This window comes from Gilbertella persicaria, assembly GCF_025201335.1.
Source record: "Gilbertella persicaria strain CBS 190.32 chromosome Unknown B0P05scaffold_50, whole genome shotgun sequence".
Classification (NCBI taxonomy): domain Eukaryota; kingdom Fungi; phylum Mucoromycota; class Mucoromycetes; order Mucorales; family Choanephoraceae; genus Gilbertella; species Gilbertella persicaria.
The window spans coordinates 68,157-93,345 of NW_026252011.1; the positions used below are offsets into that span (position 1 = coordinate 68,157).

Sequence of the window (25,189 nt, forward strand, 5' to 3'; positions counted from 1 at the left end):
AGGCTACATAAGCCACCACATTATTTCTAAATGCAACAATAAAATTTCTCTGTCTTTTTTAATTTATTTCTGATCGATTCTTCAGCATGGTCGCAAAGAAATCATTGACAAGTTCAAAAAAGCCAGTTTTGAATAAAAAGAATGTCAAAAAGCAAGATCAGAAGGATCAAGAACCAGTTAAAAAGGAACTTTCTAAATCTAAGTTAAAGAAACAAGAGTTCCAACGTAAAAAGTACAACAAGGACAAGAAAAAGAAAAAGAACAATACAGAGGAAGACGATGATTCAGATTTCGAGATTGTACCTACAACTACTTCAAAGAGCATTATGGATAGCGATGAAAGCAATAGCGATGATGACTCTGATCTTGAACAAGACATGTTTGGTAAGTTTAAAGCCAAGAAACCAGTCGCTGTTCCTGTAGCTGCCTCAACCGCTTCAGTAAAGCAACAAAAGCCTATCACTATGAATGACAGTGAAGACGAAGATCAGGAAGAAAAATTCATTGCATCCGAGACCTTGGCTGCAAACAGAAAGAACAAGAAATCTGGTGGTTTCCAATCCATGGGTAAAGAAGAAATCATTCTTATAAGATCATATATGCTGACTTATTTGTTATAGGCTTGAGTAATCCTGTATTTAAGGCCATTATTCACAAAGGTTTTAAAGTACCTACTCCTGTTCAACGTAAATGTATCCCTCTTATTTTACAAGGGGATGATGTTGTTGGTATGGCCCGTACAGGTTCAGGTAAAACTGCTGCTTTCTTAATTCCCATGCTTGAGAGACTCAAGACTCACTCTGCCAAGACTGGTGCTCGCGGTCTGGTTCTTTCTCCCTCCCGTGAACTTGCTCTTCAAACCCAAAAAGTATGCAAAGAACTCATGAAATACACTGATTTGCGTAGTGGTTGTATTGTGGGTGGTGATAGTTTGGACGAACAGTTTGAAATGATTGCCTCCAATCCTGATATTCTAATTGCTACACCTGGTCGTTTATTGCATTTGGCTGTAGAAATGAATCTAGATATGCGTACAATTGAATATGTCGTGTTTGATGAAGCTGATCGTCTTTTTGAAATGGGTTTTGCTGTTCAACTCCATGAAATTTTATCTCGCTTGCCACCCACACGTCAAACACTCTTGTTCTCTGCCACATTACCTAAAATGCTTGTGGATTTTGCTAAAGCAGGCTTACAAGAACCTACTTTGGTACGTTTGGATGTGGATACAAAGATTTCTCGAGATTTGGAAATGGCGTTTTTCTCAGTCAAGGACAATGAAAAAGAAGGCGCTTTATTGTACTTGCTAAAGAATGTGATCAAGTTGCCTAAAAAGACACAGAACGAAGACCAAAGCGATATCAAAAGGTATAAGAAAAAGAATAAGGAGAAATCAGGCACTGAAGCAGATCACCAAACTATTCTTTTTGCCGCTACCAAACATCACGTTGAATATTTGGCCAATGTCTTGCAAATTGCTGGTTATCAAGTCTCTTATGTTTATGGTTCTCTTGACCAAACAGCCCGTAATATTCAGATCAATCGCTTCAGAAATGGTGTGACCAACATTCTGGTGGTCACTGATGTTGCTGCTCGTGGTATTGATATCCCTATTCTTGAGAATGTCATCAACTATGACTTTTGTGGTTCTTCTAAAGTGTTTGTACACCGTGTAGGTCGTGCTGCCCGTGCTGGTCGTCGTGGTTGGGCTTATTCACTTGTGACATCAGAAGAACTTCCTTATGTAGTGGACCTTCATCTCTTCTTGACCCGTCCTCTTGTTCTCGGTGGCGAAAAAGATGAATATGACTATACCTCTGAGTTAGTATTGGGTGCTATGCCTAAAGATGCATTAATTGACGACAAGGCTTGGGTCGATGACAAGGTTTCCAAAGACGCTGCTTTAGAAGGTACTTACCGTACTGCTATGAATGCCTATAAGCTCTATAACCGTACCAAGCCTCGTGCCTCTCCTGAAAGTTATGGTCGTGCCAAAGAATTCCTTAAGAAGACAGCTTACAATAACTTGCATCCACTTTTAGTGAATGAAGAAAACTCTAATGCTGCAGAATTAGAGCGTGTCAATATGTTGAATGCTATCAGTGGATTTAGACCTGCTGAAACTATCTTTGAGTTTGGTGTAAGGGGCACTCGTAAATTGACGCCTGCTACTTCTATGATGCGTGAACGTCGTCAACATGTAGACAAGATTATCTCTGCTCATAAATCAAAAGTACAAGCTGAATCTGCTGTTATCAATAAGCCTGTCGAAATACGTGATGAAGACAAAATTGTGCAAGAATTGGGTGGTGATGTAGAAGAAGAAGAGTTAGCAGAAACCTTTAATATACCAGAATCAAAAGAAGGTAAGAATAACTGGCCCGCAAAGATGATGTTGACAGTGTTTTAGATAAAAAAACAAAGAATTTCCGTGACGAAGAATACTACATGTCTTACACTCAAAAAGACGCTAACACCGAACGAGGCTATTCCATGAACAATGAAGGCAGCTTTATGGAACAAGCCAGCAAAGCACAACTTGATCTGACAGGAGATGATAATGAAGGTATTCTTAAGAACAAGAACATGATGCGTTGGGATTCCAAGAAGCACAAATTTGTCAAAGGCAGTGGTATTGGTGCAGACAACAAAAAGATGATTCGTACAGAAAGCGGTGCTTTGATCTCTGCTTCTTTCAAGAGCGGTCGCTTTGATGAATGGGCCAAAAAGAAGCGTATCACATTGCCCCGTGCAGGTGAGCGTGAATTAGCTGGCGCTGGTAATATGAGCAAGAAACGTTTCCGTCACAACAAGTCAGAGGATGCAAAGCCTTTGGATCCATTATCTTATGACTATGACAAGAAGTTAAAGAAGCGCAAGATGAATGAATCTGAAGGACCCAGTGTAGATAAGAGTGGTTTGGGCAAGAAGCGTGTAGGTAATGCCAATGCCAAGAGTGAACTCAAGAATGCTAGTCAAATCCGTAAGGATCGTATTGCCTATGAAAAGAGAAAGGCAAAATCTACTCGTCCTGGTCGTAAATCAAGCCGTGGCAAGGGTCGCAAATAGATTGTTTATATAAATTTGTAACATAATAAACTGCTTAGATAAAAATCCATGCTTTAAACATTGAGTCTGAAGTTTGAAAGGTAGTTGTGCCAATCAAGTTCAAACAACAGAGGCAATAAAAACGCTAATAAAGCTGAGCAAGCAAGCAAGATAAAAAACCATTTTAACATGGCTTCCCAAGCAGTACCTCTGGAATGAAAATAACTAGTAGAAGAGACATTGTTTCTTACTCTAACTTCAATACGAGTGAGAGAAGGTTCTGTAGTTTGATTGATAGGTGATTCAATAAGAAGGTAATAAAATTCACCATTCTTGGTTAATTTGTCAGGTTGAGAAGATGGTTCAGCCTTAGTGGCAGGTTCTTTTGGTGCATTTTTCTGATGAAGTTTGAAGTAAACAGCTGGGTGAGATGGTTCTTCGTCTTCAACCATTTCATAAGTCTTGACTGATTCTTCAGATGCAGTCAAGTTGATCAAAGAAGGCACTTCTACATCCTGTTTATTGCATTTTTCTTGTTCTTCACTAGAACACTTCTGGTTTTTATTGATGCCTTGTTCAGGCGTAGTAATGTCTTGTTCTTGATCATCAAGGGAATCTGAGCTAGTACTATCACTGTCAGTACAAACCAAGTCTTCTTTTGCTGATTCAGGATCATCATGCTCATTCATTTGTCTATCCATTTGCTTGCATTAGCAGTACATTTCATGTAGTTACTTGCCTTGTTCTTTCTTCAAACATTTTTTTAGGCAGAAAAGAAAAGAATAATGCCCTTTCAAACATATAGTTTTATCTCATTTGAATCTTTTATCCCAATTGAGTCATACATACGTATGACACTGATAAAATGCTAACAACTTGTACCTCTTTTATTATTCAAAATATCATGCACATAGAAAATGGGTGATATCGGAATTTGAAATACAAACTGAAAGTTGCTCTTGGTGCCTTAAAAAATTTCACCTGACACATCAGAATCGAGTTCTTGTTGAAAACTGTACGAAGATGCAGTTATTTGGCTTTGGTGTAGTGACAAAAGTTCTAGGTCTTTGCTTTCTAAGTTTTCTGATGTAAGTAAAACAGCAATTTTATTACTAAAAACCTGAGCAAATGCGCATAAATGTTTTGATGTTTGTCGCTTATATCTCATTATTTTTGTAGTATAAATGGTAAAATATCACTTTAATCAAAAACTAGAGCATTGGACACACAATCCAAGTATTTAAGCCTGCCAATGGTTCTATTCTTCGTTTTTTAGCATCAAAAAGGATATTAAAAGTTGTCAAATGAGCTTTTTTGATGAGTAGTATCCTTTGGATTGAAGTGATTTTTGTCCGTTTTTTTACAAGTCGCTTGTTTCTTGTCGAGATCAACTATAAAAACGCCATGTATGTCAGTAAACACAATTTTCAGGTACTTAGAGTAGTTTATGCGGGTATAAGTTGCTTTTATACCCTCCCTTTGTGTGCCCATACCTGCCTAAATGTCTGTTTATTTTTTGAATGGTTGGTTAGCCAAGTCAATGCATTCAGAAGAAATAGAATGAGATCAATGACACTTTGCGTCTAAAAAAATAAAATCAATTTCTCTCATTTTTTGGGAATGGACAGCAGTATTTTTTTTTTTTTAATATAATCTCTGGCTTTGATTGTTTACTTTGAAATTGGACATACTGAAGGCATTATTTTCAATAGTGAATATTGTCTATCCGTTAACCTGCAAATCAATGCTCGTGGCGCAACACATGTATTCTTCTTTTATCAACAAGACATTGATTTTTATCTATTGTTTGCACACAGGCAATGCACTAATTAACAGCAATTAATTCAACTTTATAGATTTATTGTATGAATTTGAGTGTAGTTTTTGGTGAACAAACATTTTACAAGATGTTCAGTGTTACTGTGTCAATAATAAAGTCAAGCTGAGGATAAAAAGGGGAAGGAGAATATGTTTCCCCTTCTTACAGATCAAAAAAAGCATGTCATAAATAACCCATTTTCCTTTGAAAGTAACGGTTTTTCGAGATTCAACGCTGTAATAAACTGAAGACCTAAATTTAGCCTTTACATTCAAGGTGTAGCCCCAAATTAAGATCAGCAAGTTGGGCTGTGTTGTTGAATGCTAACTCTACACGTGATTGGGTTTTAACTCCGTCTCGGTGGGGGGGGGGGGAAGGGGCTATATGATTCTAAACACGTATTCTCTCTTTTTTTTTCTCTTTACTTTCTTTATTTTTCTTAAATATATACAAACATGTCTTGGCAAGCTTATGTAGACTCTAACCTTCTCGGTACTGGTCAAGTTTCTCAAGCCGCTATTTACGGTTTGAACGGCGGTGAATGGGCTAAAAGTGCTGGTTTCCAGGTAATAAGATGAGAAAAAAAGTTTCCCGAAACTTATGTTCTGTATTTTAGTTGAGCTCTAATGAAGTCAAAGAAATTACTGATGCCTTCTCTAACAGCGAGGGTGTTCTCGCTAGTGGTGTTCATGTAAACGGTGTCAAATATCTCACTATCAGAGCCGAGGAAAACCTCATTTATGCTAAGAAGGTAAGGGCAATAAGGTACACGTGTGTGTTATGATAGACTAATCCTGTTTATTAGGGTGCTGAAGGTATCTGTATTGCAAAGACCAACCAAGCCTTCTTGGTCGGTACTTACAAGGAAGGTATTCAACCTGGTAACTGTAACAAGGTTGTTGAAGGTTTAGCAGACTACTTGAAGTCTGTTGGTTACGTATGTACTTTTAAAATCCAGTGCACTAAAGAAACTAACGCGTCTTTTATAGTAAAATATCCTCTTTCTCTTGTTAAATAAACATATACACCTTTTCATAAACATCAAAGTAGTCTTTTATTATTATTATTATAGAGAACTTAATTAAACTTTCTTCTCTTTATTATTCTGTCAGCTTCCTCATGAAGTTCAGCCACTCGTCCTGCTAAAGACAAGTACATCTTGTGTTGGTGATTAATAATCTCACCAACACAAGCAGGAGAAGGCTGTCCTTTATTTTGTAACGCATCGACGGCCTTTTCAATGCAGTTTACTTGACGAGAAGACAACTGAGCACGGTGTTTCATGTTTGAGACGGTATCAGCAAAAAAATTCCAGTTTTCTTTGGCCCCCAATGTACGCCAGCTCTTTGTATCTTGTTCTTGTACTTTACCAGCTGACACTGCATTCAATCTTTGTTGCTTGTTTTGAAGAATAAGGTCGTCTAAGGATTCACTTCGAGCTTCTAAACTCTCTTTCAAAATGATGGCATCCTATTTCAGCCAAGTTAGCTGTGACTCTAGATAGAGATGACTTACTGTATTTAGAGTATGAGCATCAGCATTGATTTGATGAAGTGTGGAACCGAATGAAGAACTAAGTTTTTCTGCAATCTTGTCATGCTTGTCGTTTTGTTCAGAAATGAAATGAGCAAGCAGAGCAATTTCATCGCGAGCATCATCGGGTAATTCCCAGAAACGAGTCTTGTATGTGATTTGACTAGGCTCAGTAACATTGGATTGTAAGGTGGTTGGGTAAGAAAAGGTAGTACTATTTTATATCAAATAAGTTGGATGTGTTTGTATCGATTGCTTTACCTAGAGATGTCTTTTTTGTCATGAGGGCGTAGGCCTAACACTGATTGTGAAGAAAGCGTTGCAGAACTAGAAGCACTGGACTCATCTGAACCTGTCTTGCTAAATGCAATACTGACACTGCCCTTTTCTTTAGGGGTACTAAGGCTGGAGCTAGAAGATGGTAAATCAAAAGTGACATGTTTACCAGAAGATGGTTTAGCTTGTGTATCGTTTTCCTTGGGTATGCTGAATAAAGAAGGAGCCTTGTCGGTTGCAGAAGGAACTGGTTTGCCAGTAGCAGCAGCAGCAGCAGCAGCAGTAGTAGTAGTAGTAGTAGTAGTAGTAGTAGTGGGAGTAGTGGGAGTAGTGGCAGTATTGAGAGCAATGTTTTTAGAGGTAGCTTCTTTATCTGAGACAGTCTTTTCTTTTTCTTTTGTTGAGGATCCAAAAGTGAAAGAAGGTGCTGCTTTACCATCATCTTTTTCAGTAGAGGGCTTGGAAGGAGGAGCACCAAAGCTAAATGAAGAAGCAGAGTCTGTAGGTTTAATTGTTGCTGATGTGGATTTATCTTTAGTAGATGGTGCTTCACTTTCGTCTTTTTTCTTTTCAGCAGAAGCTCCAAAAGAAAATGTAGGCGTAGTTGATTCTTTTGTAGCAGGAGCAGCAGTAGCAGATGTGCCAAAACTAAATCCAGATGAACTCTTTTCAGCACTAGTATTCGTATCGCCGCCAAAAGTGAAAGGAGTGCTTGCATTTTGATTTCCAGCATTACCAAAAGAGAACGTCAATGGTTTATCAGAAATAGCAGGAGGCTTTGTGGCAAATGAAGGAAGTGTTTCAGAGGATTTGGACCCAAAAGAAAGCGTCTTCTTGCTACGACCATTGTCTTCTTGCTGAGAATCTTCATCATCGTCGCCATGGTGTCTTTTTTTAGAGGGCGTAGACGGTGTTGTGCCAAAGGTAAATGTAGGTTTTTCTGCTGAATCGGCTTTATTGGTGGGGGTGCTGAATGAGAAAGGGGAAGGCTTGTTTGCAGTAGCTGATGTGCCAAATGGAGAAGGTTTATCATTGGAAGTAGTACTGAAACTAAAAGGAGATGGTTTGTCTGTAGAGCTAGAGATAGTGAATGGAGATGGCTTGTCAGCACCGGTAGAGGGTTCATCAGCAGCTTTTGGAGCTCCAAACAAAGAAGTTTTATCAGCAGCAGAAGCACCAAATGGAGATGGCTTGTCTGTGCTAGAAGTACCAAAGGAGAAAGTAGCAGCAGGCTTGGAAGTAGTTTTGTTCCCTTCTTCTGGTTTTTTGTCACTATCTTCTGTACCTTTTTCTAGTTGAGGAAATGCTTTCTTGACAGGAACCAACGCACCAGCAGCAGTATCCGCGGTATCTTGCTTATCATTATTTGTAGGTTCAGTTGGTGTGTTTGCCTCTGTAGGTGTTGCAACAGCTGACAAAGGAATAGGGCTTGAAATATTGGCAACAGTCGAGGAAGGACTACTGACTTCAGAAGGTGTTTCAACAAAAGATATAGCTGTCTTTTTTTCTTCTTCTTGCTTAGATGCTCCAAAATTGAAAGTGGGTTTTTTCTCTGGTGTTGTTTCGATTGAGGTTGGTTTAGCTGCTGTTCCGAATGAAAATGAGGGGGTTGTACCAAAGCCAGTAAATGAAGAAAGAGGCTTATCAGATGCACTCTTTTCTGTTGATTCACTAGCAGCTGGTTTTCCAAAACCTGCAAAAGGTGATGGTTTTTCAGTAGATGTAGATTCGCTGATAGCTGACTTTCCAAAGCCTGTAAAAGGGGATGGTTTTTCAGTAGATGTAGGTTCGCTGGTAGCTGACTTTCCAAAGCCTGTAAAAGGGGATGGTTTTTCAGTAGATGTAGGTTCGCTGGTAGCTGACTTCCCAAAAGCTGTAAAAGGAGAAGTTGTCGTAGATCCAAAGCCTGTGGTTGCTGGTTTGTCGATAGGAGTACCGAAAGTAGCAGGTGCATTGAACGTAAAAGGCTTATTGGTCTGTGTACTTAAATTGAAGCCAGTAGGTGGTTTTGCAGGCTCTGATGCTGACACTGTGTTGCCAAACGTAAAGCCACTATGGGTAGTGACAGGCTCTGCGGATGGAGCGGTGCCGAATCCACCAAACACGGGTTTCTGCTGTTGAGTGTCGTCTGAATCCATGTTTGAATCTGTTGCTTGTTGACCAAAAGAAGCTGTTGTTGTTGTTGCTCCAAATCCAAAAGAAGTATTGGATGTATTGCCAAATCCACCGAATGGCTGGCTGGTCGTGCTTGACGAAGGAGGCTGTCCAAACCCGCCAAATCCAGTCGTGGAAGAAGTACCAAATCCAGTACTAAAATTAGCTGTGTTTGTAAAATTGGAGGCAGGAGGATTAACGCTTGTTGGCGTATTAAAAGAGAATCCAGCAAGAGGATTTGTATTTCCAGCATTGACACTGCCAGTACTTCCAATAGAATTTCCGGACGATTGTCTACCCAAACGACGTCTTAAAGGCGCGATGGGACGGTCAGGATGGGGATTACTATGTAGAATAGGTTTAACTCGCTATTACAGGAAAACGCGTTTTTCTTTTTTTTCGATCAAAGACAAAAGTACCTCATTGAATAGTTTTTTTCTTTTAAAAAAAATCTATAAATGTATGAAAGAAAAAGAGAGAAAAAAGAGAAAAAATTGTAATGGAATCAAGTGTGACTTGTTGCAAGTTCGCGTTTCGGGTGTTGAATGGATTCAAACTCGTTGTTTTATGCAAGCTTACAGCTTATTATTATTTGTACTATCAAGACAACCAAAAGGAACTTGAACGGGAAGCTACACTGCATCCATACATAGACTTTATCAAAATGATTCTTTTCAGAAAAGCAAGATTTGTTTATTATGCACATACTTTACAAACAGTCAATTACCTCAAATTGAACTCAGGAGTAGATCTGCCAAGTCAATAACAAAGCAGCATAGTCCACTCCTAACTTGTTTTCATATAAATACATAAACTATTCTCATTCTTTTCTCTTCATTCACTCATGTCTTTAAATACCATTGTTTCTTCTTTGCCTTCCTCTTTACCTATTTTGCCTTTATCAGATTATGTCCTCTTGCCTTCTATAGTGACTATCTTGAACTTGTGTCCTTCTGAAGCTCAGGCATTTCTCAAGTCTCGCTCTTCATATCTTATCTGTGTTCCCTTTGCAAAAAAACCAAAGCATCGCACTGATCTAAGCCAGCTTTTTAGTTATGGCTGTGTAGCTCAAGTTATTGATTATGAACAGTCTATACCCGACAGATACTCATTCAGAGTCAAAGGTATCTGTCGCTCACGTGTAAGAGACATTTCTTCATTGGACGGTAGCATATTTGAAGCCTTGTTGGAGCATTATCCTGAAGAAGACAAACTGGATCCTCAAGACGTTGTGGTCTTTGAATCCTTGTGCCATTCTTTTATTACCAAAATGAGAGCTATTGGTGTATCACCAAGTGTCTTGGACCAGTTTCGTCGACGTTTGGAACGTTGTCATGTCTCGCATGCGGCTAACTTATTGTTATGTGTGACAGATGTTTCTAAGCAAGATAAACTGCGTGTGCTCGAAATAGCAGACATGAAAGAAAGGCTCTATCAAGTCAACCAGACCATTCGTGATTATTTGCAGGTAAATTGGATATTTGTAGCATGGTGTTATTTCTCTAACACAATGCATTAGACAATCAAGATAACTGCTTCAAAGTCAGACAATGATATGTTATTTGATCAGATACGCAGAAAATTCTATCTCCTGCAAGAGGTATAAGAAAAAAAAAGGAGAGGGCTTCTATATATAGACTGACAGGTTATTTAGTTAAATTCGATTGCTGTGGATGATTTGCATGTCGAGCATGATGGTCACTTTAGTACATTACCAGAAGACGATGAAGAAACCATTGATTTAGTGATCAAACTCAACCATGCAAAATTACCAGAACATGCAGCTATTGCTATCAAACGTGACTTGAATCGGTTAAGAAAGCTACCACCTTCTTCTTCAGATGCAGCCGTCATAAAGACGTATATTGAGTATGTGAGTGAACTGCCTTGGTCCACCACAAGACACGAAGACATGCAGGAACTGCATATTTCTTCTGTAAAGCATCAGTTGGATGCTGATCATTTCGGGTAAGCCAAAGAAAGTCATATCCAGTTGGTTTACAAAAAAGAGAATAGGATGGATACAGTCAAGAACAGAATATTAGAGTACCTTTCTATTTTGAAGATCAAACAGGATGCAACACCACCTATTTTATGCTTTGTTGGACCTGTAAAGTAAATGGCAAATATAGACAGTAAGGACTGATTGATGTATGATAGCCTGGTGTAGGAAAGACCACGCTAGGTATTTCAATTGCAAGAGCTTTGCAGAGAAAATTCCATCGTATTTCACTTGGCGGTGTTCGTGATGAAGCTGAAATAAGGTAAGAAAGGGACCGTCAATACAACAACTTGTCTAATTTCTTTTTTTTTTATAGAGGACATCGACGCACTTATGTGGGAGCACTACCAGGTTTATTGATTCATGGTATGCGGCAATGTGGTGTACAAAATCCAGTGATGCTACTAGGTAAATATTCAAAGAAAGATGTTGTATTCACTCCATTCTAGATGAAATTGACAAACTTGTCACCAATTCAAATCAAGGTGATCCAGGTAAAAAAAAAATCATGCTAGACTTGTCTGTTGAACTTACTTTCTTTTAGCTGCTGCTTTATTAGAAGTCTTGGATCCTGCACAAAATGCTACCTTTAACGATCATTTTATCAATATCCCTTATGACTTGTCTCAAGTCGTCTTTATTGCCACTGCCAATTCATTGGATACGATTCCAAGACCTTTACTGGACCGTATGGAAGTCATTCAGTTAGACGGTTATACGTTCCATGAAAAACTGCATATTTCCCAAGCCCACCTTGTCCCTAAACAGATCAAAGCGCATGGTTTATCTGATGTAGGAGGCATTGAATTATCAAAGGAAGTATTACTACACATTGCAGAAAGATATACAAGAGAGAGTGGCGTGCGTCAATTAGAAAGATTGATAGCTAGTGTATGTCGATACAAATGCAAAGAATATGCAGATCTCATGGAAGCCAGAAAACTGGATCAATTCTCCAAGACAATTCATGTCCATCAACTAGAGCATATATTGGGTGTAAGTCATTTATATATATATATATATATATATATATATATTGTTGGTTTTAATAAACGCTTAGGTAGAACCATACGAAAACGAAGTGCTTGATGCTGAGGAAATCCCAGGCATTATTAACGGCTTAGCCTATGCTGGTAGTGGCAATGGAGGCGTGATGACCATTGAAGCCAACTGTATGCCTGGCACAGGTCAATTAAAGCTGACAGGTAAACAACACTAGAGAAACACGGCAAGATACTCACTCCCTTTATTCTAGGCTCTTTGGGCGATATCATAAAAGAATCTGCACAACTGGCTGTCTCTTGGATCAAATCAAACGCTTATGAACTCAAATTAACTAATTTGCCTAAACAAGATATATTGAAAGATGTGGATCTTCATATCCATATGCCAAGTGGAGCTATTCCTAAAGATGGACCTTCTGCTGGTATCACAATGACGACATGTCTTGTCTCTTTATTATCGGGTCATTATGTGCCTAAAACAACAGCCATGACAGGTGAAATCACACTTCGGGGCCAAGTAAGGCCTGTCGGTGGTATCAAGGAAAAAGTGATTTCTGCTCATCGGGCGGGTGTCAAAAAAATACTGCTGCCTATAGCCAACCGACGCGATGTGATCCATGATGTGCCTATCGAAGTTCAAAAAGAAATACAGTTTGTGTATTGTAAATCTATGTGGGATGTAATTGAAGCTGCTTTTGATCAAATCCATACTTTCTTTGAACCTAAATACAGGTGTCGTTTATAAAATAAAATAAAAATAAAAGACTGCGAATGATATCATTTGGCTTTTTTTTCTTCCTTTTATGCTACAGCAACTTCCTCTCGAAATAATCACCCATATTGCAAGCTTTATTCCATTAGAACAGATGGCTGAATTTGCGAGTACTTGTCAAATGTGCTATTTTGCTGTATTGCCTCATGTATGGCATCACTTGTCTATCCATAACCTAAGCGAATTAGACTCAGTAGCTCAGCACCTTCAATCCAATCGTGTATGGGCTCAACGAGTTATTCAGTTTGTACGAAAAATATCGCTTTGTAGTGATCAATGTAGATACTCACCTAAATTGGCAGCCACTATGTTTGGCATGGTGAGCACACCACCAGAAACAAAAGAACAACAAGAGTCCATGGTTCGAAAGCGACTGTCTACATTTGGCTGCCAAATTCTAGCTTTGTTTCCTCACGTGTCTCATATCGTCTTTGATTTTGTACAAGCTATCAGATTATTTGATATGGATACACCCATCTATCGTATTCTTCCGTTTTATGGCTCTGTGTCTCTTGTGAATTATGCATCGGACCATACTCTGCTCATGCATTATCTGTTGAGTCCATTTAGAGAAATGCGGCAATTAAAAATACAAGCTACACCCGTTGTTTCCTTATGTGATGACTTGGATGCATCTCTACTTACAGAACAAGACATTCGAGATATAGCATCCTTAAGCTTGACTTGTCTACAAAGACTCGAACTATCCTATTTAGATGCAAATACACGCATAGAAACACTACAAGCACTGCTGGAAACATTGCCCCACTTGGATTGTCTGCAACTGACATGGCTCTTTCCTCTTAAAGATCAACCATACAAAACTTTATGTCAAGCATTCAAAGAAAAACGTTTTGCCTTAACTATGGATTCACACCATAGCCAACTTTGCTTTCGATTTCAATAAACCAACCAATCATGATCAGGTCAATCCAAAGTCACTTCACCGTCCCAAAGTTGGAATAATACAAATTTTTGACACTTGCAATTTTTTTTTATTTCTTTCTTCCTTTCATCATTATGGAGGTTCACCGTTGTCGCTTTGTCGAGTATCAACCAGCTGCTATCAATGCACTCGACTTCACACCTGTCACTGTTAAGAACACACGTCTAGCTGTAGGCAGAGCCAACGGCAATATTGAGATCTGGGATCCTACTTTTAAATACCGTCTTGAAAAGACAATACCCGGTGGAGAAGATCTATCTGTTGAAAGTGTTGTATGGGCACACCAATCTGCGATTGCCAATCCTGATCCTGAAGACGAACCAGAGGAATTAGCCAAAGAACTCGAATTGCTTTTACAGAAACCACCTCGTCTTTTTTCTTCTGGTCTTAATCCTTACATTATCGAATGGGACACTACGACCATGACAGCCAAGGTAAGTGTTCTGGTTGGCATCCTCATGTCTTGACAAACAGTAGAAATCATGCGACTCCAATGGCGGTGCTGTTCGATGTTTAGCTGTGAACAGTAAAGGTACACGTTTAGCAGCAGGTTGCGAGGATGGTTGTGTTCGTTTGTTTGATATTGCCGATGGAAACCTTGAATATATTCGCAGTTTTGAACCACAAAAAGGCCGTATATTGTCAGTTGCTTGGGCACCTCATGATGAGTACATTGTCTCGGGTGGATCTGATTCAGCCATTCGTACCTGGAATCCTCATACAGGACGCACTATACATCGGATGACAGTAGCCAAGAACCCTAAAGAGCAAACGTTGGTGTGGGCAGTGACTGCTATTAAGTGAGTCGACTATAGAGAAAAATAGTAGGATCATTAATTCAAATAGGGGCGATACGATTGTATCTGGTGATTCTCGAGGTGCTGTCACTTTTTGGAACAGCAAGATGGGTACAGTCAAACAAAGCATTCGTGCTCATGGTGCTGATGTACTTTGCCTTGCTGCTTCTAAAGACGGCACTCAAGTCTTTTCGGCTGGTGTGGATCGTAAAATCACTGTGTTTCGTCGTTCAACAAAACAAAAGAAGAAAGACACGATCACAGACTGGATCAATGTGGGCAGTCGTCGATATCACTGGCATGATATTCGTGCTTTAGCCTTGGATGAAAGACCCCATGTCAACTCGATTGTGTCTGGCGGTGTGGATGTTGAACTTGTCTCTTGTCCTGCTGTAGAGTTCCCTAAACTGATTCAGAACAGACTGCCTCCTTTTCCTCAGAAATACATTGTGTCTATCTCCAGATCACATCAACTTGTTATGGCTTCTTTCTTTAATTCGCTTTCACTCTGGCGATTAGGTAAAGCACAAGATGTAGACACAGCATCCAAACATCCTGCACTTCCTGAGATGGTTGAACCTCATCAGCTCGCCTTGGAACTCAAGTTAAATCCTGATTGCAATATCACATCCAGCGCTCTCTCTGAAGATGCCAATTGGATTGCTGTTTCTGATGTAGAGCATGTTCGACTCTTTCGAATCCATAAAGGCGTAAGTTGTGTATCTGTCTATGTCTGACGCTCACTCTTGATAATTAGTCTGAACCAGGTCAATTGGAAGTCAAGAAACAAAGAGCATTTGAAAAAGAATTGTTTGGTTATTTAGGTCAACACCATGCTGCACCAGGCGCTCACCATGTAGTCTTTACGCCTGGGTCAGACAAGCTGATTATAGTGACACCTGAATCACGTATTCTAGTGGTAGATTTAACGCATTGGGAAGAAGGTGCTTTTGAAGTATTGCGTGAATTTGGACATCACCGTGGACTAGACAGTGAAGGAAACTCTTCAGATGATGCGGCTGTCTCTACAGTGGTCTCTATTGATGTCAGTTCAGATGGTCAATGGTTAGTGACTGGTGACGATGAGAATCGTATTCATGTCTTTAACTTGGATAATTTAAAGGTAAAGCGTTGGTTGTATAAGACAAAAGTACTTATTCTGTGTTGAATAGCATCATCTTAAATTACCTCAAGGCTCTATTCCTCATACAGCCTTGTCATTCAATCAATTCAGACCTTCTGAATTACTGGTGGCTTTGGCAACCAATGCATTCTATATCTATGACATTGAACATAAACGCCTTACAAGTTGGTCAAGTATACACCAAGACATGTCCAAATCACGACTTTTAGAACAAAGAGACCGTATTCGTGGTGTCATGTACAATCCCTCAGAAAAAAACAAAATGATTCTCTATGGCAGCACATTCATGTGTCTTGTCGACATTCAAGATAAACCCACAACAAAAAAACTAGGCAAGCGAAAATCACAAGAAGAAACTCGACCCAAAGAAGAAGAGATGTCGATTAGTATTTCATTTCAATATCAACAGATTTTATCGTGCGATTTCATTGGTGAGAACCAAATGGTCATGATAGAAAGGCCCAAGTTTAGTGTGCTTGAGAATTTACCACCTTCGTTCTACAAAGCTCATTTTGGTGCTTCATAATAAACCTAATTGTCTAACAAAACCAATGTCTGCTTGTTCAAACGCTGTCTTGCCTTCTGAGTCTTTCAGGGTTGTATCGCACCCATCAGAGATCAACTGTTGAGCTGTCTCTAGATGCTCAGCAATGCAAGCTAAATGTAAAGCAGTGTCTTGGTCGTCTGTCTTTTGATTGATATCAGCACCAGCATTCAGTAATACCTGGAGTGCATCTTTGTATCCTCGATCAGCAGCAATATGAAGAGCAAGAAGTCCTTCTTCTTTTAAGTGAATAGCCTCTGGATGTACTTTCAAGTACGCTGCAAGTTTGTCCGTATCATTCAGACGTGTGTAGCCAAAGATATCTTCAGATTCTCTAACAGACAATCAGCCCTAAGCAAATCATCATTTCCACTTACTCTTCTTCTTGGTAAGCCATGGCGCTGACAGCCACAGTACGAATACCATCTGCTTCTTTCAACTCTTCTGCAGAGGGTATATATTCATATTCACCTTGACGCGACCAGCCTACTTTTAGATCTTCTACACTCTCAATGTATTGATTACGCGCTTCTCTGAAACTGAGTCCCTTGAAGCCTTGCCAAGCATCATACTTGGCGCGTGCTACAAAATCAAATAAACCTGGCTTGTCTATATTGCAATCGCCAATCGTTGCTTGTTTAAAGAGGCCATAAAACTAATGAAAAAAGGTAAGACAACATTGGCATGAGGTTTAATTACATGAAGTTTCTTGTCATTAGGTAATGGAATAGCATGTTGGTTCATGTAAGTAAAGGCTTGTTCAAACCACTTGTCATCTTGACACATGTCAAAATCATCATCCATCATGAAATAAAAAAAAAAGAAAGAAAAAATATAATTTTCATTGTTTTCATGACACAAACTATCGCCGCCATCTCTTTTACAGGTGGAAAGGACTGTACGTTAGCGCTCCATCGTGTCCGATCCCAAGGTATGCAAGTGGCTGTCCTGGTTACATTCAGTCCACCCTCGACAGATCCACAGTCATTCAAGGCTCATTCGATCGAGATCATTCGACAACAAGCCAAAGCACTGGGTATTCCACACACCATCTGTATCATTGAGGGTCCCAACTACTTGATGAGCTATCAGACTCAAATCAAATGCTTGGCTGCTACCTTTGGTATTCAAGCCTTAGTGACAGGCGACATCTTACCTGTCTGTTCTGACTTTATGGAGCGTGCGGTGGAAGGGACAGGTGTGGCCTTGATAAGACCTCTTTGGCAACAATCACAACCTGCTTTATTGCAAGAAATATGGAACATGCCTTGCACGACACTCATTACCTGTATCAATCAGGATAAAATACCATCTCATGTATTAGACAAAGTACAAGATGTCTATGATGTGGGCAAACCATTGACTCAAGCTGGGTTAGATGCCATTGCTGCTCAACAGATAGATATCAGTCCCACAGGTGAATTTGGTGAGTTACACACAATGGTAGTGGATTGTCCACTTTATCATCAATACCGTCTTAAGGTAGAAGGCCAAAAAGCAATTGAAGGCTCATTTGTTTATTTAAAAATCAATTCTGCTGAGCTTGTGAATAAATAAAAAAGGGGAGGAGGGCATACACTTAAGTTCTAGGAGGAAGAACATTGGTTCTGAAGAAACGGTTAGGGTCAGTGCCACCCCAGATAACATTGCCTCGGGGAGAATATTCACAAGCATAAAAGTTACCATTGAGGTTAGGACAGCTAGTGACAGCACAGCCTACTTGGGTGGTGTCCTTCCAGACAACTTGAGTAAAGTGACCTGTGGAAGAACTGAAGCCAGGGTTATTGTAATCGTAAAGAGAGACTTCGTTGTACCAAGCAGAGACAGTAGCATTCCAATTAGCAGTTCTGAGAGCAAGGTTTTCACCATAAGGTCCCTACACGTATATGAGTCTTATTGTCTGATCTATAGATTTACTTACACCACTATGAGCAAATTGACATCGGAGGGTCCATTGATTAGCAAAGTTAGCCAACGTAGCATTCCAAACCAAGGGAGGAGAACTGTGTCTAGCACGGAAGGTATTGTGGACATTTAAAATAGTTTGAATATCGCTATTGGATGGAATAGCTCTCTTGTCAAGTGGTTGAGCTTGAGTGGCAACCCAGAAAAGGACAGCAAAAGTAGAAACAATAGACTTGAGCATGATGAATAATAGCTTTCACTGACTCGAATTCAATTCCCTTTATATAGGAAATTCTTATTCGGTAGTATGAACCGAAAGTTTTTTATGTTTTTTTTTGTTTGTCAGAATAAAGTTGCATCAAGCTCGTCCTAATCCTTATGATGACACACGGTTCATTTGAGCATCTATCAAACAGTGTCTTTCATTGGCTTTTGGCAACTTTTTCTTTTTGCATAATGTCATCTGTCATTCGCTGATATTTGAATAAAAGCGGTTTAACTATGCACAAGTCCAGAATGATGTGACATGAATCTATGTTTCCATCTGTCATACATTGTGCTTGATGTATTTTATTGTTGTCTTGCAATCGGCAATTTTCAAAATATACGTCTTAAGCTTATTTTAAAGAAACATAGAAGGTCCTGCTTGTCTCAAGAAGGTATTGTCTTAGTTTGTTTGGATCAAACAAGAAAAAAAAAAGAAACCTTCTATGTGCTCTTATTCTACATGGAGTGTATATGAAGAAGGAGAGGAGAAAAAAAAAACTGAAATGGCTATTCTTATGTATAAACATACAAATGGCTTCATCCTGTAGGAAACTACCCTACATGATTCTCAGAATAAAGACATTCGGTTATCGCTTTAAATCATTTTAGACCTCTAAATTTTCCTATGTCAATAGAAGATGCGCTGGATTTGACAAGAGCTTATTTTCTGTTTTGGAAGCCTTTCAAATAAGACTACATTTGTCTTGCTTCAAAAGCTTCTTTTCAACAGATATTAAATTAGTCATTTCTTGTCATGTGCGACTATTTGAAGCGATCATGTAAGTAGCTCTTGAGTGAATATTTATATATATTCATTTGACAGTTGTCCTTATGTTCCCTCCCTCCTCCCTCTTCTTACTACTCGAGCATACAATAAAAAAAAAACATTCTCGAAATGAAAGTCTGAATAAAGCTTGTTTTTTTATAGTACTTAAAAACCTGTTCTACTGCTAACAAAAGGTCTTTCTATATCTTTAGTCATGTTTTTTTTTGAAATAAAACAATGAACCATAACACATCAAGTTTTAAGCAAGTGAATATCAACCTCCAAAAAAGAAAATAAATAAATAAAGCATGACCATTTCAGTATTACAGACAAAAGTTTATTGTCCTGAATAGGCTTTCGTTTCTATGAATTAATGTGTTATTAAGTGAACTAAAATACCTGCTGCTGCTTAAGAGAAAGACACATGCTGGACTTCTTTGTCCCATAATGATCATCATGAGTCACGTTGGTATTTAATGATCGTATTTGACAATTCATATTGACCTTTCTTTCTTTTTTTCACTTTATGTACAAACTAACACTTTCTAATTCAACTCTTTCCTTTCATAAAAAGATCACATCAAGCTTAAATGAGTGCAAGAAGCCTAAAGAAACGGACCATACGATCGTATCATCTGATAACCCTAATCCATTTGTAGAGACCCGATCCACACCCATCTTGTATGCCATTCCTTCTTCTTCTTCTTCCTCGGTTCAAATCAAACCCAAGGATAGTTTATCGCTCTATTCTGCCCACTCTTTCCCGCATGGATCGACCCGAAACCATACATTTCAGTTCGACACACCTGAGCCATATCCACCAAGAAAACCAGCCACACCTCTATCTTTTCTTAAAAAGCACACATTCATACAATACAATCGCCGATCAAGTACAACCAGTGTCAGTCTAAAAAGTGCAAAAAGATCATGGCGACAGATGAAATGGATGCCAAAACAGACATTACCTGATTTTGAAACAAAGGCTTTCTGTCAGGGTTGCGAGAAATATATTCAAACAAGGTTAAGGTATCAAAATGGATCTATGGTTTGGCTTATGTCATTTATCTTGTAAGTATAAATGTTGTGTATCCACTCTATTCATATCTAGCATAGGCTTTTATGTACTGTATTTTTATTCTGGGTACCATTTTATGTCAAATACTTTAAAGGTAAAGAAAAAAAAAAGAAAAAAGGAATTATGCTAATGTTTTTATTTAGATGTAGCACATTACTGCCCGGGTTGTGGAAGGCGTCTTGGTGTATCACGTCCTTTGTAACACAGAATTTTAGTATCGTGCGCATATCTCTATATTTATCGGATCCCTCTTTACTCATTAGTTGGTGTTCTTTATTGTTGTATGATTCAACCACGATGTATTTGTACTACAGACAAATACATTCAGGCTGTTGCTTACAGGCATTGAGTCGAAAATCCAATAAATTAAATTTGAAACACCGGTGTACCTTTCCCTAATTGGTATTGCTTTTTTTGGGAGTTCTCTTTGATTTTGAACTCTGGAACTTCTTTCTAGTAAATGAGGTAATACGTATTTCTTTATTTGCCTATAAGACTCGCTTCTTTTTTTTTTGATGTTCATTAAAGAAAAAAAAATCAACCCACAAAAAAATAAAGTTTAAGCCTAAGAAGCCCCTCCTCTTTCCTCTTCACCAAAAATAAACCATACGTTTTGTTTATCTGATTATTTATAGCAACAAGCTAGTTGTGATGATAATCAGGTACGTATAGCCACAAGGAGCCACGAGCAGTCAAGTAGCTGATATTATTGGGAAGTTTACCAAGAAACACGTGTGAAATGGGACAAAATAAAGGAGTGAAAGATATCACTAAAGGATCGCCGTTCGACTTTACAGATTGTATACTACAGTCGAGATTAAATCGGAGTTAAATATATTTATATTTATATCTCTATGGTGTAAACAACAGGTTCCTTTTTTTCATTCTTTTCTCTCTTTCTCGAAAAAAAAAAAAAGTTATGGTTGCTGTCAAGAATATCTGTTGTGTTGGTGCTGGTTATGTTGGTAAGTAGCCAAAAAAGAAATGGCTGACTTGAGTCATTTTGTCGCGTCCCTTTTTTTTTTTGTTTGCTCATCTCATCTGTAGGTGGTCCCACCTGTGCTGTCATTGCCTACAAGTGTCACCACATCAAGGTGACCATCGTGGATTTGAACCAAGCCCGTATTGATGCATGGAACTCTGACAAGCTTCCTATTTATGAACCTGGTCTGGAAGAAGTTGTCTTTGATCGTCGTGACAAGAATTTGTTCTTCACTACTGATGTGGATGCTGCTATTCAAGAAGCTGACTTGATCTTTGTCTCTGTCAACACACCTACCAAGAAGACTGGTTTGGGTGCTGGTATGGCTGCTGATCTTGCGTAAGTATATCATTTGGGCTTCAATACCAACAAACTCACTCCCAATAGTTACATTGAAGGTGCTACTCGCCGTATTGCTGAAGTCGCCAAGAGTTCCAAGATTGTGGTCGAAAAGTCCACTGTGCCTTGTCGTACTGCTGAAAGCATGCGTACTATCCTTGAAGCCAACTCTACTGGTGATGTTCGCTTTGACATCTTGTCTAACCCTGAATTCTTGGCAGAAGGTACTGCTATCAACGATCTCCTCAATCCTGACCGTGTCTTGATCGGTGCTCTTCAAACCCCTGAAGGTCTTGCTGCTCAGCAAGCTTTGGCTGAAGTTTACCAAAACTGGGTTCCCAAAGAACGTGTCATCACAACCAACCTTTGGTCTTCCGAACTTTCAAAATTGGTAAGTTGAATTTTATCTATTGTACCACTGACCTCCCCTCCCTCGCGCTCTTTCTTAGGCTGCTAATGCCATGCTTGCTCAACGTATTTCTTCTATCAACGCTCTTTCTGCTATCTGTGAAGCCACAGGTGCTGATGTAGATGAAGTTGCTTATGCCTGTGGTCGCGATACTCGTTTAGGTTCAAGATTCTTAAAGGCCTCTGTTGGTTTTGGTGGTTCTTGTTTCCAAAAAGATATTCTCAACTTGGTCTATCTCTCTACACAACTCAACTTGCCTGAAGTTGCTGAATACTGGAAACAAGTCTATACCTTGAACGAATATCAAAAGAAGCGTTTTGTCAAGAAGATCATCTCTACCCTCTTCAACACCATCACCAACAAGCGTATTGCTGTCCTTGGTTTTGCTTTCAAGAAAGACACTGGTGATACCCGTGAATCTGCTGCTATCACTTTGATTAAGGACTTTATACAAGAAAATGCTCATGTTGCTATCTATGATCCCAAGGTTGAACATGAACAAATCTACATGGACTTGACTGAACCTGGTGTGGTTGATACCCGCAAGCAAGTCGAAAAGAGCATTACTATCTGTTCCAGTGCTTATGAAGCTGCCAAGGATGCTGATGCTGTTGTTATTGTGACTGAATGGGATGAATTCAAGGCTGAACACCTTGATTACCAAAAGATTTATGATAACATGCATAAGCCTGCTTTCTTATTTGATGGTCGTTTGTTATTGGATGCTACTGAAATGCGCAAGATTGGTTTCAAGGTTCATATCATTGGTAAGAATGAACTTGCTGGTACTGCTTAATTCTTTTTATATATATAAATATTACATATCCCATTTCAAAATTGTGCATAAAAAATAAAGACCTTTTTTTTTTATTATTATTATTATTGTTATTCTATATTCTACGATCAGGGGAATCTTCACAATCATTGACAACAGCAACAATCACACTGATGTCGTCTGCTTTACCTCCTTCTATTAAAAACCCTTCTTCCATTGCCCTTCTTTGAAAAGGCGTATCTACACTCCGCTTGGCTTCACTCACTTCTTTGGCTGCATTGGCCAACACATCAGCCAACAATTGAGGTTCAAGATGATGGCGTATACGCGGGGGTCTTGCTGCTGTGCCTGGAATGGTATATGCATCCACATGATCTCGTACTAATCTCAAGATATGTTGATCAAACAAATTATCAAATAAACCATCTGTGCCCATAATAATCACATCGTTCTTTTGGACCTTGATGTTGAATGACTGTGCATGTGCAGGTTGGTCTCGGGATCGCATGCCTAATTGATAGGGGAAATTGAATGCATGTTGTTGTTCTTCGCTTCGAAACAGGTAATGGTGGTTGCGAATGATAGAAATACCACAGTCACCAATATTGGCCACACGTAATTCATCATGACGCAGCACAGCGATACAGGCTGTAGTAGAACCCAAGATATTGTTCTTTTTAGCAGCCACTAGACTTTTATCGTAAGAGCGTTGTAAGATATCCATAGGATGAGCATGATTGTATTCAAAGAACAAGGGGTCTTCAATATCTTCAAACCTGTCCATTTCGAGATTAGCAAAGTGCATGAGTTGAGTTGAATACAAAGCCGAGTCTGAACCTTGATATAGAAATTGATCTTAATGCGGAAAAAAAAATTTTTTTTTTTTTATATTTTTACCTGCAGTCTCTGACCAACCACCAATACCATCAGCAACACCAATCGCATCTGAACGTCTAAAATAAGCATCTTCACCTACTTGAGCACCCATAGAAGTATATGAATTGAATGTATGAACAGATATGCTCTTTTGTCTACGCTTAGCAAATCCAGCTGCACCATGACCCAGTTTAAAAGAAGGTTTGGGTTTAGATTGAGCAAAGAAGTCAAACATAGGTAATGGTTTTGTATATTCAATAGGCATTGAACAAGTGGATTGAAATCTACATTGTCTAAAGTGTGTCTTGACCACAAATAATCGAGGTGAATTAAACATGAAAAAGAAGAAAAAGAAATTTATTTTCATTCCCAACATTTCTTTCTTTTTTAAAGAGGAGAGTTAAAAAAAGTAATAACGTAAAAGAAAGACAAACAGAATGACAGTAGCAATGATAACAGGTGGACCATATTTACGATACAAAGCCTGTAGATTTAAATGACGCGCTTTATCCTTGAACATTTTTGCACTGTCCTTTAATTCACCTGAAACAGTACTCATTCGGTCTAAACTGTCTCCACGCCATAATAAATCCTCCATATTCTTGGTCATGATACGAGTAACATCTTGTAGATCTTCATTCAACTTGGCCAAGTTACTTTGGGTGCGTGTGTCTTGATAGATACGTTTTGTCTTTTGCATAAATGTGTCTAAAGAAAATCAAGTAAATACTACTTATGCATGTGTTGACCACTTACCAAACTTGACAAAAGCATAGGGTCTTAATCCTGGCTTATCTACTTCATTACCATAACTCATGTTGAATTCTTTGGCTAGTTCTTCCAAGTAACTAAATGCCAGTTTACGAGGATAAGATTGATCACAAATACAAAGATAGCATACACTTCCTTCAATGATATAACTACAGTAGCATAAGTTATTGTTATTAAGGGAGGTAGTCATAACTTACTGGAACGCGTATTTGCCAGACTCAATAGAACATCTCGGTTCAGAGTTGATGTTGAGACGCTTAAAGATAGTCTTTGCTTGTCCTTTATATTCAGCTAACTCAGTTTCAACCTAGTTTCAATATTTAGCACACAGATAGTAGAAACGATGACTTGCCTGTTCATCATCCATACTAGCAGCTAATGGAAGACCATCTGAAATACGAGCAATAATAGTTGTCTTTACCATCTTGTTTTATTTATTGCGAAAAAAAAAAGAGAAAAAAAAAAGAAAAGAAAAAGTGTATACTGTGACGTGTCAACCAAGTAAACGAGACGCGTTCAAGTTGTGTGACAGGATTACTGAGCTACCAAGTAAGTCAGTGCTGAAACGACATCGCCCTTGTTATTTCTCAACACTTGTTCAGCTTCTGTCTTTGCAAGTTGCATTTCATTCATTAGCATATCCACATCGGCCTTGGAAATAGGTTCATTAGAAGTTTTCAATCTCGATTCAGAATTAGTTTTTTTTTTTCTTTTAGTGTTATGCTCTACAACTTACTGATATTGCTTTTTGAATTCATTGGACATGGTTTGTAGTTCGACCAAAGACTAGTTGACTGTGTTATCACGCATCATTCAATGCCATGCTTACCTTGGCTAATTTTTCAGCTGCTTGTTGTCTAAGATTGATTTCGTCGTTGGCTTTCTTAAGGCCCTTTGGAGAGCCATGAGAGCCATGATCGTGATTACAGTTGGAATGGTCGTGATGATCGTGTCCCATTGAAAAAAAAAAGTGAAAGAAATACAA

The 25,189-nt window shown here is 38.8% G+C and overlaps 15 protein-coding genes across 15 annotated transcripts; 8 read left to right on the forward strand and 7 right to left on the reverse strand.

Annotated features, from left to right (window-relative positions):
• Positions 1–62: 62 nt before the first annotated feature.
• Positions 63–3,120, forward strand: B0P05DRAFT_558180 (P-loop containing nucleoside triphosphate hydrolase protein). The gene is made up of 3 exons (XM_051580109.1): positions 63–567; positions 621–2,366; positions 2,411–3,120. The coding sequence occupies exons 1-3, from the start codon at positions 87–89 to the stop codon at positions 3,067–3,069; spliced, it is 2,886 nt and encodes a 961-aa protein (XP_051430994.1). The 5' UTR covers positions 63–86; the 3' UTR covers positions 3,070–3,120.
• Positions 3,121–3,122: 2 nt separating this feature from the next.
• B0P05DRAFT_574815 (uncharacterized protein) lies at positions 3,123–3,749 on the reverse strand (the record flags this gene model as incomplete). The annotated part of the gene is made up of 1 exon (XM_051581596.1): positions 3,123–3,749. One exon carries the CDS (start codon positions 3,747–3,749, stop codon positions 3,123–3,125), a length of 627 nt encoding a protein of 208 aa, XP_051430995.1.
• Positions 3,750–5,229: 1,480 nt separating this feature from the next.
• Positions 5,230–5,909, forward strand: B0P05DRAFT_558183 (profilin). Its single transcript, XM_051580110.1, has 3 exons — positions 5,230–5,433; positions 5,484–5,618; positions 5,673–5,909. The coding sequence occupies exons 1-3, from the start codon at positions 5,323–5,325 to the stop codon at positions 5,883–5,885; spliced, it is 459 nt and encodes a 152-aa protein (XP_051430996.1). The 5' UTR covers positions 5,230–5,322; the 3' UTR covers positions 5,886–5,909.
• Positions 5,910–10,100: 4,191 nt separating this feature from the next.
• On the forward strand, positions 10,101–12,581 carry B0P05DRAFT_581398 (ATP-dependent protease La; the record flags this gene model as incomplete). The annotated part of the gene is made up of 11 exons (XM_051582097.1): positions 10,101–10,298; positions 10,350–10,430; positions 10,451–10,475; positions 10,549–10,798; positions 10,847–10,940; positions 10,991–11,094; positions 11,149–11,240; positions 11,282–11,326; positions 11,377–11,828; positions 11,893–12,037; positions 12,088–12,581. The coding sequence occupies 11 exons, from the start codon at positions 10,101–10,103 to the stop codon at positions 12,579–12,581; spliced, it is 1,980 nt and encodes a 659-aa protein (XP_051430997.1).
• A 58-nt stretch (positions 12,582–12,639) lies between these two features.
• Positions 12,640–13,515, forward strand: B0P05DRAFT_590881 (uncharacterized protein; the record flags this gene model as incomplete). Its single annotated transcript, XM_051582852.1, has 1 exon — positions 12,640–13,515. One exon carries the CDS (start codon positions 12,640–12,642, stop codon positions 13,513–13,515), a length of 876 nt encoding a protein of 291 aa, XP_051430998.1.
• A 113-nt stretch (positions 13,516–13,628) lies between these two features.
• Positions 13,629–15,966, forward strand: B0P05DRAFT_590882 (WD40-repeat-containing domain protein; the record flags this gene model as incomplete). The annotated part of the gene is made up of 6 exons (XM_051582853.1): positions 13,629–13,988; positions 14,032–14,354; positions 14,401–15,061; positions 15,109–15,474; positions 15,524–15,881; positions 15,932–15,966. The coding sequence occupies 6 exons, from the start codon at positions 13,629–13,631 to the stop codon at positions 15,964–15,966; spliced, it is 2,103 nt and encodes a 700-aa protein (XP_051430999.1).
• Positions 15,967–16,015: 49 nt separating this feature from the next.
• Positions 16,016–16,843, reverse strand: B0P05DRAFT_590883 (acyl-CoA-binding protein; the record flags this gene model as incomplete). The annotated part of the gene is made up of 3 exons (XM_051582854.1): positions 16,016–16,373; positions 16,417–16,694; positions 16,739–16,843. The coding sequence occupies 3 exons, from the start codon at positions 16,841–16,843 to the stop codon at positions 16,016–16,018; spliced, it is 741 nt and encodes a 246-aa protein (XP_051431000.1).
• Positions 16,844–16,852: 9 nt separating this feature from the next.
• On the forward strand, positions 16,853–17,770 carry B0P05DRAFT_558195 (uncharacterized protein). The gene has a single exon (XM_051580111.1). It carries the CDS (start codon positions 16,892–16,894, stop codon positions 17,594–17,596), a length of 705 nt encoding a protein of 234 aa, XP_051431001.1. The 5' UTR covers positions 16,853–16,891; the 3' UTR covers positions 17,597–17,770.
• Positions 17,682–18,089, reverse strand: B0P05DRAFT_448001 (CAP domain-containing protein; the record flags this gene model as incomplete). Its single annotated transcript, XM_051573841.1, has 2 exons — positions 17,682–17,915; positions 17,961–18,089. Coding segments are annotated over 2 exons (363 nt in total), but the record flags the coding sequence as incomplete, so codon positions are not given.
• A 1,414-nt stretch (positions 18,090–19,503) lies between these two features.
• On the forward strand, positions 19,504–20,254 carry B0P05DRAFT_590886 (LITAF-like zinc ribbon domain-containing protein; the record flags this gene model as incomplete). Its single annotated transcript, XM_051582855.1, has 3 exons — positions 19,504–20,045; positions 20,091–20,146; positions 20,196–20,254. The coding sequence occupies 3 exons, from the start codon at positions 19,504–19,506 to the stop codon at positions 20,252–20,254; spliced, it is 657 nt and encodes a 218-aa protein (XP_051431003.1).
• B0P05DRAFT_558200 (uncharacterized protein) lies at positions 20,195–20,971 on the reverse strand. The gene has a single exon (XM_051580112.1). The coding sequence runs from the start codon at positions 20,573–20,575 to the stop codon at positions 20,312–20,314; it is 264 nt and encodes an 87-aa protein (XP_051431004.1). The 5' UTR covers positions 20,576–20,971; the 3' UTR covers positions 20,195–20,311.
• Positions 20,972–22,578, forward strand: B0P05DRAFT_478029 (UDP-glucose/GDP-mannose dehydrogenase family, NAD binding domain-containing protein; the record flags this gene model as incomplete). The annotated part of the gene is made up of 4 exons (XM_051574997.1): positions 20,972–21,017; positions 21,100–21,373; positions 21,422–21,764; positions 21,823–22,578. The coding sequence occupies 4 exons, from the start codon at positions 20,972–20,974 to the stop codon at positions 22,576–22,578; spliced, it is 1,419 nt and encodes a 472-aa protein (XP_051431005.1).
• Positions 22,579–22,662: 84 nt separating this feature from the next.
• Positions 22,663–23,786, reverse strand: B0P05DRAFT_558205 (phosphatase 2C-like domain-containing protein). The gene is made up of 2 exons (XM_051580113.1): positions 23,455–23,786; positions 22,663–23,394 (listed from the first exon to the last, which is right to left on the reverse strand). Exons 1-2 carry the CDS (start codon positions 23,768–23,770, stop codon positions 22,673–22,675), a joined length of 1,038 nt encoding a protein of 345 aa, XP_051431006.1. The 5' UTR covers positions 23,771–23,786; the 3' UTR covers positions 22,663–22,672.
• B0P05DRAFT_558209 (Longin-like domain-containing protein) lies at positions 23,787–24,639 on the reverse strand. The gene is made up of 4 exons (XM_051580114.1): positions 24,557–24,639; positions 24,402–24,511; positions 24,190–24,353; positions 23,787–24,141 (listed from the first exon to the last, which is right to left on the reverse strand). Exons 1-4 carry the CDS (start codon positions 24,626–24,628, stop codon positions 23,834–23,836), a joined length of 654 nt encoding a protein of 217 aa, XP_051431007.1. The 5' UTR covers positions 24,629–24,639; the 3' UTR covers positions 23,787–23,833.
• On the reverse strand, positions 24,640–25,174 carry B0P05DRAFT_558210 (uncharacterized protein). The gene is made up of 3 exons (XM_051580115.1): positions 25,034–25,174; positions 24,941–24,990; positions 24,640–24,886 (listed from the first exon to the last, which is right to left on the reverse strand). The coding sequence occupies exons 1-3, from the start codon at positions 25,160–25,162 to the stop codon at positions 24,739–24,741; spliced, it is 327 nt and encodes a 108-aa protein (XP_051431008.1). The 5' UTR covers positions 25,163–25,174; the 3' UTR covers positions 24,640–24,738.
• Positions 25,175–25,189: the final 15 nt, after the last annotated feature.

Coding starts and splice junctions, on each gene's coding strand:
- B0P05DRAFT_558200 (XM_051580112.1), bottom strand. CDS start 20,575: ATGAACATCAAAAAAAAAAGAAGCGAGTCTTATAGGCAAATAAAGAAA.
- B0P05DRAFT_558195 (XM_051580111.1), top strand. CDS start 16,892: ATGACACAAACTATCGCCGCCATCTCTTTTACAGGTGGAAAGGACTGT.
- B0P05DRAFT_558209 (XM_051580114.1), bottom strand. CDS start 24,628: ATGGTAAAGACAACTATTATTGCTCGTATTTCAGATGGTCTTCCATTA. Junction 24,354..24,401: donor TCTGGCAAATACGCGTTCCA/GTAAGTTATGAC, acceptor ATGCTACTGTAG/TTATATCATTGAAGGAAGTG. Junction 24,142..24,189: donor CTATGCTTTTGTCAAGTTTG/GTAAGTGGTCAA, acceptor GATTTTCTTTAG/ACACATTTATGCAAAAGACA.
- B0P05DRAFT_558205 (XM_051580113.1), bottom strand. CDS start 23,770: ATGTTTAATTCACCTCGATTATTTGTGGTCAAGACACACTTTAGACAA. Junction 23,395..23,454: donor TGGTTGGTCAGAGACTGCAG/GTAAAAATATAA, acceptor TTCTATATCAAG/GTTCAGACTCGGCTTTGTAT.
- B0P05DRAFT_558183 (XM_051580110.1), top strand. CDS start 5,323: ATGTCTTGGCAAGCTTATGTAGACTCTAACCTTCTCGGTACTGGTCAA. Junction 5,434..5,483: donor CTAAAAGTGCTGGTTTCCAG/GTAATAAGATGA, acceptor TCTGTATTTTAG/TTGAGCTCTAATGAAGTCAA. Junction 5,619..5,672: donor ACCTCATTTATGCTAAGAAG/GTAAGGGCAATA, acceptor CCTGTTTATTAG/GGTGCTGAAGGTATCTGTAT.
- B0P05DRAFT_558210 (XM_051580115.1), bottom strand. CDS start 25,162: ATGGGACACGATCATCACGACCATTCCAACTGTAATCACGATCATGGC. Junction 24,991..25,033: donor CAGCTGAAAAATTAGCCAAG/GTAAGCATGGCA, acceptor ACAGTCAACTAG/TCTTTGGTCGAACTACAAAC. Junction 24,887..24,940: donor GAATTCAAAAAGCAATATCA/GTAAGTTGTAGA, acceptor TTCTGAATCGAG/ATTGAAAACTTCTAATGAAC.
- B0P05DRAFT_558180 (XM_051580109.1), top strand. CDS start 87: ATGGTCGCAAAGAAATCATTGACAAGTTCAAAAAAGCCAGTTTTGAAT. Junction 568..620: donor TGGTGGTTTCCAATCCATGG/GTAAAGAAGAAA, acceptor TATTTGTTATAG/GCTTGAGTAATCCTGTATTT. Junction 2,367..2,410: donor TATACCAGAATCAAAAGAAG/GTAAGAATAACT, acceptor ACAGTGTTTTAG/ATAAAAAAACAAAGAATTTC.